The following is a 13,171-nucleotide window of genomic DNA, read 5'->3' as shown; positions in this document are numbered from 1 at the left end:
GCTTTTTTGTTGTTTTTATTTTTGCCACCTTCTAGAAGATGACATGTTCTGGAAGCAATACCCTAATATCTCTACAGCTCTGGCTAATGAGTTTGCACTGTAGCACATGGTGAGCTGTTGATCTGTACAATTGTTTGCAAAATGCAGGAGGAAGCTCATGTGTAATTTTGCATTGTGTGGCAGAAGACCTTCATCCTGAGCAAAACCTCTTGATGATCTTGCTCACTTCCTTTTCTACCCAATCTTACAATGGCCTCTAGACTGGAAACTGCACCAAAGTCACAATGCAGAAGGACAATGGGAGACCCTTAAATTGGTCAGAAAACTCCCTAATTACCGTGAGTCATATTTGTAGGGATTCTTCACAGTCTCCAGCTCTGTGTGCCTGCTCTGCTTATTATCTTGGCTGAAGCAGTGTGAGAATGTCAACAGAACCTTTAGCCCAAGTCTAATGCCTTTCTCAGGATCCTTGCTGGTATCAGGGCTGAGATAAAACACCATCACAGGCTTCACTCATGTTTGTTTGGCTCTCACACGGAGCAGGCAGAAAGGGCACTGGGAGCTCTGAGGTGACCAATAAATCCATGTGTAACTATTTCATCTGTAAAGCTACACTTGGAAATGGTCTCAATTTCACCCCTAATGACACCATAGGGGAGAGTGAAGGAACTGCAACCTAATGTGTTTGAGAGAACAAACCCCAAATATCTCTGGGTAAACAGCAAATAAACTCTCAGGAGACGCGTGGGGGGAGATAGGAAAGGTGGGAAAACACAAGTACACACCAGGAAATTGCTCATTATTGCTCCAGACAATAACACTCAGAAATCTCCTCAGATCCAACAAAAAATCCTGACTGGATACACTGAGGAAACAAGAGACAGAATGTACTGCAGCAAATTCTATCATGAACACAGTTCAGGGCTCACAATGACCATACTCCGGCCCCTCAGATCCGGAGTTTTGAGGCAATGGAATGAACAGCCATGGGGGAAACTGCCTTCCTCACCCCTTGCAGTGGGCCCTCAGGTCTCAGCTCAGGCTGAGGGTGCCTTGCCACCAAGGCCACAGCTGTTTACAGCCACTGGAATGGTTTTGTCAAGCCCCCAGGTCCCCCTGAGCCGCTCCAGCCACGTTCCAGGTGAGGGCACACAAGTGCTGCCCTGCAGTTTGCTCCAGCAGCCCCAGGTCATGTTCTGGCGGGGAGAAAAGTGTTTCCTGTCTGAACATCTCACTTTCATTGCCCTGTTGCAGATGCCATAGGGTACGAGAACTACTACAGCAGGGAGCCCAGCAGGCGCAGCAGCAGCCCCACCCAGTCCTGCGGGATGATGAAGAGGTGAGTGCCAAAGGCCAGTTCCCAGGACGGGGATTTATACATCTACAGCCATGCAATGGGACTAAACACCACGTGGGAAATTATTACTTCCCTCATAGCAGCAAGAGGCAACGTCGTATCAGTAAGTGTGACCTGACGGAAGAAGTGAAGGTATTAAAATGGAGTCAGAGTAATTTTGCCGTGCCCTGGTGGGAAGAGGGACAGAGAATGAGCTCATCACACAATTATGGGGCCAGCAGTCACTGGTTTCCTCTTCCCTACCTGAGTCAGGGCATGTAGCAACAGGACCGGTTTGTTCCAGGGAGGGTGAAGGTGAATCTGGCTGGGAGCAAGAGCTGGGAAAGCTGTCCTCTGGGGCAGTTCCTCCATGATCACAGCACCACTCAGCTAAGCAGAACAAAGAGCTGCTCTCTCCAGCTGGATCAAAGGGGAAAAGCACAGGGCAGAAAAACTGGGATGATTAGGGAGGCAATTTTCCCTATTCTGATCCATTTCTGCTGGTAAATGTTAGCACATGGATGCAGTAATAGCAGCAGAAGAGTATGGTTGCTCTATTGGTTTAAATATTTTATACTAAAATGGCAAATTCACAATGGGGCATCACAATTAAGGAAGAAGAGATTTATAATTTAACAAACCCTATGACGTGGCAAAGACAGGAAGGAGGCAGTGATCTCCCATTTGGAATGTGGTCCAGCCTTGCCAGTGAGCTGGTCAGGGTCATACACAATACTTTGTTTTTCAGTTGGAAACTGGATCTTCTCTAATAACGAATTCAAAGCTGCATCCTGTGCAGTTACATAAGACAATTGTACTGCCATTCAGAACACAACTGTGAGCAGCATGGGCAAGGCGCCTAGAGAGACTCAGCCTGAGTCTTTCAGGAACTCTTGAGAGAGGATATTCATTTTCCAGAAAAATGGAATGTTTGCTAGCTGAAAAATCAGACCCATTAAATATGCCTTAAGCATGCAATGCTATTTCTATCTCTGCTTGAGAATCCTAACCCATTTTCTTGCTTTACTTACTCTTCAGTACCCAGCTGTGATACAGGAAATAACTAGGGATAGATTAAAATAAAAATTCACTTAAACTCACAGCTTTTAGAAAGGCTTGTTACACAAGGTCTGTATTTTAAATTGTATCAGGGTTTTCCTTAAACACAAAGAGATGTTAATCTCTAATAAGCAACTGGCAATTTTCATTGTTTTAACATTGTGAAATAATTGGACTTTCACACCATGAGCCTTCAGCTCTACAAAAAAAAAAAATATCTGCTGCATTTCATGCACAATTTAGTGAAGTTAATGGTTCAGTAGTCTGCTGCATTTTTAAAAATACACTTTTAAAGGAAGATAAATATATCTTCAGCATAAAAGAAAATAGAAAGCCATGGAAAGAGGTGACATGTACTCTGTGAATCAGATGGAGGGAAGGCTGAGTCAGAGACCTGAGATGAAGGAATGCTCATACCCAGGCCTGTTCACTCATTTTGGTTTTGGCTTCTCTTGATTCTGCAGATTTTCTGGACTACTCCATGGAAGCAGCAAAAACAACACGGAAAGTGCCACTCCTTCAGCCCCTCCCCTGGGTATGCTCTGCAGGAAATCAGTTCACCAGATGTGTTTGTTTTAGATCATGTTGCTAAACCAGGCTTTGACATGGAGCAGAAAAGCAGAGTAGATATTCACATGTTGGCAGGCAAGAGTAGCCTGGAAATGATTTTTGCTTGGATGTGTATTAAACAAATTTCCCAGTTGATAGTGCCAAATAATCCAGAGATTCTTCAAAACCTCCATCCAGGTGTAGGAGAAACCGTGGATGGCTGGGACAAGGCACTCTGCCAATCTGTATATTCTAGAACATGTGGGTTTATTGCAGGGTCTGGGTAAAAGGGCCTTGCCTTCAGCCACCAGCCTGGGCTGGAGGGGAGTCCCAAAGAGAGAGGGAGAGAGAACAGCAGGGGGAGAGCTTAGAGAGAAGGGAGAGAGAGAGCAAAGGGCAGGGGAAGAGAGCAGGAGAGAGCGAGAATAGGGGGAAGAGGAAGGTAAGAGAGGAGTTCAGAGGAGAGGTAAGAGAGTGAGGTCATGGTTACAATCCATTATATCTCCTTTTGTGATGAATATTCTAATTTACAGTGACCAACTAATTACAAGACACAAAATCCTATAGAATCTACACACAGCCTGTAACAACTACTATATCACCATACTGTGTTATATTTTAAACTCTAAAAACTACTCTTTTAGACTTGTGTTTTGCTACATTGACCTTTGGATCCCTTACCCAGCAGAAAGGTATTGTTCAATCCAAAGGGATTCTCCTTTAGCTATTTAGGCTATTGTTTTCAGGTTATAGAGTAACTAAGACTCAGTATCCTACAACTCAGAGTCAGCTTTCATTTCTATTTCCATTATAGGTTTCATATTTCCAGAACCTTTTGCTAAGCAATCGCATTTATAAGGTTTCCCCAACATCTAGGCAGGGGAGGCCTGTCCATTCAGAGCAGCAGTCTGACATAGATATGAGTTTTCTCCTTGTGTAGCGTAACTACCACTAAAAAGCCCCAGAGAGTACATAACATTTTTTACACACCAGGCACATGGCATATGAATACAAATATTCACCTCACCTCACAGTTACTGTCTTGTAATCTTTATAATTAGGAATTTAGCAGATGATATTTAAAACACAGTATTTTGACTATGCAGAAAGTAACAGTTTATGACATTTTTATTGGTTTGATACTAAACAAAAGCATTTTAACTGCAGTTCTTACCAAAAGAAAAGTTGTTTAAAAACAGCTTTAATATTAACTGCTTCTGTCAGACCTGCCTGCTCGGCACCCAGAAACAGCCCACACTCTCTCTTGCTGCATTTGGTGCTCAGCAGGGGAAGCTCCAGACAGATGCTGGGAAGAAATGAGAAGTTTACCCAATTACAACAAGCTGTATTAAAATGAAACATCTGCAAAAAAAGTTACGTCCATGACAAATCGCTGTGTGAGAACTATATAAACCACTGGAAAATGTCTGGTGACCCTTTTGGCACAGTAGTTTCCTTTTTTCTCAAGGGGAAAAGAAAAGTCCTATGTGAGCCATAGAACTGCTAGAATTTTATACCCCCAGCAGCAGCATTTTTAAGCCATTTTAATCAGTGTTGCCTTCCTTGGATGACTCGGATTACGTTTAACCAGGGGAAACCTTTTTCCCAAACTGAGGCTGAAGCTACTTTCTGACCTCCCATGAAGTTCAATGGGTGTATTGTCATCCCATCAATGGGGGACAGTTTCTGTGCAAGACTTTACCTACAGTTCACAGCAGCTTTTCTATACACGTACATCCCCAGGCAGAGAGAGAACAGAAACCCTTGTATTTGTGAACTCTTGCATATGATCCCATGCATTTATAAGCAACTGAACTCTTTGTTTCTGTGGTGGGTATTTATTTGTTATTTTCTCCCCCTCGCAGAGAGAACAGACGGAGTCTATGCATCCATTTTTGTAAATGAAAATGCTGAGATCACATCATCACAGGATTACAGAGTACTTTACGACTACACAGCCCAGGTAAAAAAAAACAGGCTTTGAAATAAATACTTCAGAGTATCACATTTAAAATCAATGATACTGACTGAAACATCTTGGAAGTGTAAATTCTGTGAAGGAGATGTTACCATAATTTAACAGCCAGGAACATTATCCAGATGTCCTGCTCCAGTTTAGCATTCTGGTTCTTGCTGCTGGAGAGGACAGGATCCCATAAAGGACATTCTTCCCCTGTTCTTCCGTGTTGCAAGCTGCAGAATCACAGTGGAGCTGGTTCATCTGCCAACAAAAACTGTTAGAGAGAACAACCTGCATCCTTAACTGGGATATGGGATAACTGGGATATAACTTAACTCTCCCTGACTCCAGTCCCAACTAGGCAGTAAAAGGTTGTGAATGGACTAGTTATAAATATTTGCTAATTAAGATGGTCTCCAGAACCTGGATTCCAACTCCACCTGCTTTTACATGTCAGTTTAAAGGTTCCTTTTATCAGCTTTAGATCAGCAGAAGAAACAGCATTCAGGAAGTCTTATGTCTCAGTGCAGAGACAGCCTCACACCGAGGGACGTGCCACGAACAGCCAATGTTGAAGTAATGTGACAGTGACAAAATAGCCAGATAAATGATGAAAACAGAGAAAAAGCTCAAAAGTAACACTTTCCCTTAGGTATAACAGTATTTCAACACCTTTTATTTGATGTTGGAGGGTTTTTTTGCTTCACTTTAAACTTTCTTTTATTATTTACATGAAATTTCATGCAAGCACAGCTGAAAGCACCTCACTGTTAATGGCAGTTCCCCTAAGGAGACAACTGGAACACGTCATTACTCCAGGAGTCCCTTAAAACTATGCCACACAGGGATATTCCCTGCTGAGAAAAGAATCTGTTACTACCTTTGGTATACTGTACATTGAGGCCACTCATTTTCTGAGTCCATTCTTACCTACTCAGGTGCATTAAATTTAGTTTTCGCTGACACCTCAAACATCTCTGGAAGCCTGTTTTCTATTTACTACACCGTGGGCAGCAAAGTGGTTTCCTATGGAAAACAGGACAGCACCACTGAACACTGATGGCTGCCTGGGAGCTCAGTGAGAGCTTATTTGCAACTAATTCTTTTGTCTGCAGATGAAAGTCACTGCTGCCCAAGAGTCACTGTCCCCCACTGGTCACTGCTGTTCCCTGCTAAAGAACTGAGAGACCTATTTCAGGCATGGATTAGCAGAGGCACTGTTATCCCCCTTAGGAATTAAGCTGTGCTCTATTTTATTTAGTAACACCTGCAGACTATGCAGGTCATGGTGAGCTGGTTTAGGAGAATAGTGTTTAACCCTTTCTGGACTTCCCCAGTGATAAAACCATCAGGTTGTGCAGGAGGTGACACCATGGAGGCTGGGGAAATTTGAGGATCTTAAGGAAATAGCCAAACTGCTTAATCCCTCATCGTCTAGTATTTCAAAACCAGAGGACCTTGGCAGAGTGTTGGTGAAGAGCAGGATTAAAAAAACCCCACCAGATACATGCTTTGGCCCTCCTGCGCCCTCAGGCTGACTACATTTCTTTTCCCTGTCTCCTTTCAGAACGTGGATGAACTGGACATCAGTGAAGGAGACATTGTAGCTGTCATTGCTGAAAATGAGGATGGCTGGTGGACAGCAGAAAGGAATGGGCAGCGAGGCTTCGTGCCAGGCTCTTATCTTGAAAAGCTTTGATGAAAGGAAGCCCCAGTCCTCAGACTTTACAAGTATTCTCTTACTGAAAACAATCAGCATACAAGGTCTGCTTCAGCTGACCAAGGGCATCCCAATAATAATCTTTTCTACAACGACCAGTCAGGAAATAACCAACTGACCACGCTTTTCTCTCCCTTGCTCCTGCCTCATGCCATTATTCTTCTGGCCTACACTATCTGAAAAAAACATCTTTGCTCCTGAGAGATTAGGACTTGCATGTTGTGGCACAGTCCTCCCTCAGCACATGTGCTGCCAGCAGTGTTTCAAAGCTCGGTGATCCTGGGAGGAAAATCCTGCCCAGATCTCAACTGTGCAAAGGGAAAAGATCCCAGAAGCAAGTGCAGTTTCTCTAGGATGGAGAATTGTCTCCAGCCAGCCTGGGAGCCACCCTCATGGTCACAACAGCCACATTTTCTTCCATGGATCCCTTTCTCTCCGTGCACAGGCCATGCTGGCATTTTTGACAGAGGATGGCTTACCAGTCAATGATGAAAATACAAAAACCAGTGAATGCGGCCAGAGAGGAGCACCTGAAGGACCAGGACACATCCCTGGTAGGAAAACTCGAGGCACTCCATCACAACCATCTCCTAACACAATGAAATCCATGCTAGCCATGGCTCTGCTTTGCACTGGATTCTGGGACAGATGATGGGCCCACGGCTTGCTTTTGCCTTGGTTGGAAGGTTTCCCTAATGCCTCTCTGGGATTATAAAGTTAAAAATCCAACACCACAAAGAGCAGCTAAGCCAAGCCTCCAGCAGAGCTGCCCTGCCCTGATTGCTCTCCTCTGAGCACCAGAGGATTTCCCATCACCTCCTTCCACCCGCTCAGCCCACGGGCTGCTCTGGCTCCATCTGCCGCCTCTGCACCTCTGCTGCCACAGCAACATCCTGGGCTCTTTCCAGGCACGTCTAACGTGCTCATTCTTCAGCAAAACCTCTTCAGAGATGTTGCTCTGTGCAGGTTTGCTGTATTTCACAGATTTCAGCTCTATCAGTCTTTCTAGTTTAATATTTAAGAATGTTTCCAACTGTTACTGTACTGTACAAGGGACTGATGGATAGTTTCTGCCATTCTTCTCTTTTCAGTATTTCAAGATAGTTAAAAAAATTAAAAACTGGTGACTTAATTTGAATCAGTGCAAACTATTTCTGGGGGTGGAATGACCATTTGCCAAGGTTTTAGGTCTAAAAACTGAATCAGGACAATGAAAATTAATCTTATTGCTACCTGAAAGGCGTGGAGGAGAGAGGAACTGTTAGCTCAGATACACAAGAAAGACAACAGAAATTCAGACTAAAGAAAAAGCTGTAATGGTCAATGCAATCTTTTCTTAAATCAAACACAGTGAAGGTCAGAGACACTTGCAGTATCCTATTCAAATTCTCCCTTCAAGAATAGAGCAGAAGTTGCTGCAGGCCCTTTTCCTTTGGCTGCCTGCAGTCACCACACAGCTCATCCACCTCTGGGCTGGAGGGCTCCCAGCCCTTGGCATCAGCACAGGCTCTGGAGGGGCTGGAATGGCACTGAAGGCAGCAGAATAAGAGCAGCAGTGCTCACCCAGCTGGGAAGGGAAGGGAAGGTTTCTGCGACCACGCCTGAAGTGACACAAAGATGCACAATGGCTTCAGCTTGGCCAGGACATTACCAGTGGAGACTGCCCAATAATCACAGCATCCTTTGTTAGCTACAGCAGGAGAGGAAACTGAAAGCACAAGGCATTTAATGTATTTACTTTTTGAACACTCCTCCAAAAAGGAGACTGTAATAAACAAACAAATAAATTTAGGTAGATACTTGCAGATTATCTTAATTAAACAGAAAAAAAACCCCACCCAAACAAAACCAGTGAGATGCACCTCCTCTAATGTGGGACACACAGATTTTTGCAGGACTCCTCACTCCTCTGGGCGCCCAACCTCACCACACAAGGCACTGCAGGGCCCAGTCTTGATTGCCCTGAAACCCTATTGCAGATCATCCTTGCTTCCACGGACCACATGCTCTACATCACCAACAGACAGCTGGTGGAATGGTGGCTGCTGTTTCCCTCCCATCAAATCATTCTGTATTTTTGCTGTAAAAGTCAGAAAGCCAATATCCTTTCTGCCAATCTCTTCTTCTGCTATACACTGTTGAGTGACAAGAGGCTGTAGGTATTTTCAAAATCTCCCCAGGGTCACAGCACTTGGGTCCAACATGCTAACTCCAGATTGTTCAGGAAATGAAAAAGCAGCAGCAATGTTTTCTCATGAATCCTCTACTTCACATTGTCTAGATATGGCTTGGAACTACTTATCAGCCAAATTCTTCAGTTTGCCCTATCTGTGTGGCAGCACTTGTCACAAATAGAACAGAGATATCAAGAAATACTCACACCCTCTGAGAACACCCACATTTTAGGTGTCATCCATCTACCCACCCCCATCAGTAGGAAAAGCAGGAAGGTCAGTTGTAGGTTACTGCCTTAATAACACCACCCTTATTAACATTTCCTCTCCAGTTTGGGAACATTTGGGCAATAAAACTGACACAATTGAGTTATCATTCAATTTTCAGCTAAGATGGGAAACTGAAATGGGCCCCTTCCAATGGCATTCTTATACTGAAGTCAAAACATGCATATTGTTATTTTCCACTGTTTTCTACCAATTAAGGAGAAGAACAGGAAAACCTGTATGAAATAACATTTAACCAATGACAACCACACGTAATTAGGAAACATCTGTAAGTGTAGGGTGAGGCCCATCTCTGCACAGATCAGATTTTTGCATATTAAGAGGCAATGAGCCAGCAGTAACAACAAAGTAGTATCAGACTAGAAACAGAGAAAGCCAACAGAGCTCTAGGACAGCCAACACTGCCAGGCCTCCTGCCAAGCTCAGTGATCTGCAGAGCCAACCAGCTTCTAACATTTCCAACAGCTGCGCAGCTTCAAGGAAGAAATCAACCTCTTCCCAGCTGATCATGTAGCAACAGCAGGAGCACAGTGACTGTTTGAGGTTTGAAATGTTTGCCACCTCCCTGAGGACCCCTGGCTTGGGCTCTGTAGTATGAACAACTCCGTATCATCAAAGTGGTGACTTTGATCATGTACATAAAGACATAAACAGTAGAAACCCCTACCTTGGCTTCCTTCCTGTATCAAGAGGTGAAATCATGGTCTGAGTCGCCTCTCCATTAATTTTCTCCCAGTTGCAGCTCATACCTCACTGATTACAGAATGCAGTTGAAGCAGAAGCACATGGATGTCAAGAGGAGAGGCATTACAAGCCAAGCACCAGATGTGGGTGTCTAACAGGAGCCTGGGTGGGCATTAAGGAACATCTAACCTCAACTTACACACTTTGTGGTACCACAGAACCTCCTGGCAGTAGCACTGTGCCATGGCGTAACTGTGCAGGCTTGGAGAGCACAGGGGATTCTACGTCACTGCTACCCAAACACAGTAGGAAAAGTCACTGTCAACCTTCAGTGTGCAGTGGCAACAACTCTGTATGGGACAGGACAAACTGTACAGGCCTGGAGAGCAGCCTAGACTGCTCAACACCATCTCTTTTCTCTGCTTTCCTTTTCTCCAGCTTGCGGGGCTGAGGCATTGAACACAAGAACAGTCCCCAGCCACACAAATACTAATATTTCCCATGTCCTTAAACAGGAACTACACTCAGAGCTAGTGAGCAAGAAAGGAAACAAAGTTGTGATGCTGAGTTTTATCTGCCTTCTGGAAAATAAATGGCTGCTAAGGAACCACAAGGGATGGTGGGCTGGGTTGAATACTTGTGTGGAGAATTAGATTCTGGAAGAGGAATTAATGTCCTGCCTGTGATTATGTTATTAACAAAATGCCAACACTGCATTCGCTTCAGAGGGCAAAGAACTAGTCACTGTTAGCCACCATCTATTCTTTGCTAGCAATTACCTAAATTCAGCAGCCAGCTCACATTTTGCTCAGAGCCACAGTTACCTCCAGATTTGTGCACTCCTGGATCCTGCACAGTGCCAATCTGACCTGTTTCTAGAATAGCTGGATAATCATATTTCCATCAAATTAGCCAGTTACACACACATGGTGCAGGGCTCAACTTGTCCTTCTACCAGCTGCTGAAGGACGGCTGACACCTGATCTGGCACAAAGCTGCTGGGGCACCATTAAGAGCACATTTACAGCCTGTCACTGCTGGGTACCATGTGGCTGCAGCCGTTCTGCCCCACACACTGCCCCAAAAGGCAGATTTACTGTGTTGCTCTATTCTGACCGAAAGCAGACTAGATCTCGCTTTTAGATACAAAACTCTAACAGAAATCACCGTGACCTCCCAGCAAACCCGCAGAAATCAGAGTTGACATCCCTGAAATTTCTAGGGGGAAAGATAGTATCATCCAAAGCCACCAGGCAAACAGAACTTGGAGCACAGCTTCGAATTTATAACCAGGGATTCCACATATCCTCCTGAGGACTGAGGGTACAAAAACAGCTGGGGGGCAGAGGTGAAGTGGGAGCAGATACCCTAAGAGGATGTTTGAAAGCAGGAGGAAATTTACTTACAGATCTAAAAAAGCCAATATTAACCAGTTTTGGAAACATAAACCAGTACATGTATCCCAGCTTTGCTGCCCTTACCAGAATTCAACCAAACCATCAGATCAAGGTGGACATAAAGAGAGGTAACCAGTGTGTTAGCAGGTGTCCTGCTGAAGGAGGTACAGCTGCATAAGTACAGCTTTGACTTCAATTCTCCTGGAGCTGAAATTCAGGCATTTGCTGGAGCCTCTGCCCCAGGGCACATGGGCACACAGTACAGCTGGAGACATTCCAGCCTAAACCTGAATGAAATTTCCATCGTTTTGGATTACACACTTGGATTGTTCAAGCAGCACAGGCTAAACCCTTGAATAAATCAATGGCTTTGTGAAGCAAAGGTATGACTGGAGAAGTCGCACCTCATCCCTCAGTCTCCCCATTCATCATGGAGAGCTTGTAATCCACTCTGACACCGAGCTGAAAATCCTCCTGGTACACTGAGCATTTTGGGCATTGTTAAATCCCAGACCCAGCCTAAACAAGCCAGCATTGGGTGGTGCTCGGATCAATATTTGCAACGGAAAATCTCGTACAAAAGGACAAGTTATATATTGTGTACACAGTGCTCGTTTTGGCTGTGAGGATGGGGGGTGCAGACATGAAATAACACACACTTAACACAGGGAGCGTGTGGGGGAGTTCAGTGCATTCCCTTCCACTCTGCACGGGCACAAATGCTCAACAGCTGCATCTAAAGAAGAATTGTTCGGAATTTTTAAGCCGAAAACAGCCCATGGAGGAACTTCTTGGGAAACTGGTGAACTTTAACCTTCCCAGGATAAGAATGTAACGTAAGTGTGAATGGGAAGGCTTTCAATGCACTGATAGACGTGAGAAGTGCTTTGTCTTTAGAGAAGAGCTGCACAGCCCTTCTTGTGTCTGAGCCCTGGTGAGGAAGGGAGACTTAAGCGATAGTGACTTTGTTCTGCTAAGTGGCAGCTAAAGGTTTTACTAGGTCACTGCTCAATTCAGCAGTCATGAGAGGATTCAAAACCCAAGAGGGAGAGGGCATCTGGAGAAACGCATCCTCCCTGCTCTGTAGGGTCCTGTGCCAGCTTTTATAACCACAGCACTTATTAGCACAAGCTCTAAATTTAACTTATGTTTCCTCAGTGTCTGTAATGTATCCTCAATACACCATTTTTCAATACTGAAGGTGTTACTGTACAGGGGGAAACAAAGCTATCAGGATAAATACCTGATTTAAGCTTACAAAATGGACATAGCACTCAAAGGGCAAAAATGCTTCACAGGGTGCAAGGCTACTAGCACCAAGCATGCTTCCCAAGGATGGGGCATTCTCCAAGTCCTGGAAGTACACGGAGTGCTCAGTTCTACAGTGTGTACTGGGAATTAAGTCCTACCTGCTGCCTGTGAGGTGCTTGGCAAAGGCGGGCACAGGACTCAATGCCACCTCTGCCACAGGTGATTTATCCCTCTCCTACTCTCAGCTGAGAATGAATGAACACTACCCCTGCACACACCCCATGTGCTGGCACACTCATTCAGGCAAGAGCAGATGTTGGTGCTTCCTTCGTCCAGCTGGGAGAAAAACTTCAGAATTCCGTTTCAGAAGTAGTTTTCTAGACCAGACTGCTTTTGCACGCTGTCACGCCCCACCACTGCCAATGGTCGGCTGAAGTGTTTTATTTGCATGAGGGAAATGCATTCCACTTCTTCAGTCAGGAGCCCATTTGGTGAAAAGAGCTGGTACCTGAAGCACCACACATGCAAATGACAGCAAAGCTGTCTATTCTCTGGAGTGCCAGCAGGAACAACTCCATGGTCCCAACACTGCTGTGGCTCATGTTACCCCAAGCAAGCCAGTTTGCAGGCTGCCCTCTGGCAAAGAACAAACTTTTACAGCTCAAAAGCTCTGATCTTTAGCATTTGGAGTCAAAAGAAGATGAGAGAAAATGTGTGCTTCAGTGCACAGCACTAGAAAGAAGTGCCTCTCTG

General features: G+C 44.7%; 2 protein-coding genes across 3 annotated transcripts in view; both read left to right on the top strand.

Annotated features, from left to right (window-relative positions):
• Nucleotides 1–7,756, top strand: part of PSTPIP1 (proline-serine-threonine phosphatase interacting protein 1) — a 49,008-nt gene extending 41,252 nt beyond the window's left edge. Inside the window, exons 12-15 of the mRNA XM_066328747.1 lie at nucleotides 1,255–1,339; nucleotides 2,860–2,930; nucleotides 4,810–4,907; nucleotides 6,472–7,756. Coding sequence (XP_066184844.1) covers nucleotides 1,255–1,339; nucleotides 2,860–2,930; nucleotides 4,810–4,907; nucleotides 6,472–6,603 — 386 coding nt within the window. The 3' untranslated portion in view covers nucleotides 6,604–7,756. The remainder of the gene's footprint in view (nucleotides 1–1,254; nucleotides 1,340–2,859; nucleotides 2,931–4,809; nucleotides 4,908–6,471) is intronic.
• RCN2 (reticulocalbin 2) overlaps nucleotides 1–13,171 on the top strand; it is a 91,773-nt gene that overhangs the window by 57,477 nt on the left and 21,125 nt on the right. The gene's annotated exons all lie outside the window — the stretch shown is intronic.

Source organism: Sylvia atricapilla, chromosome 13, assembly GCF_009819655.1.
Source record: "Sylvia atricapilla isolate bSylAtr1 chromosome 13, bSylAtr1.pri, whole genome shotgun sequence".
Classification (NCBI taxonomy): domain Eukaryota; kingdom Metazoa; phylum Chordata; class Aves; order Passeriformes; family Sylviidae; genus Sylvia; species Sylvia atricapilla.
The sequence above is the reverse complement of the archived record's forward strand: the minus strand, read 5'-3'. Positions and strand labels throughout refer to the sequence as shown.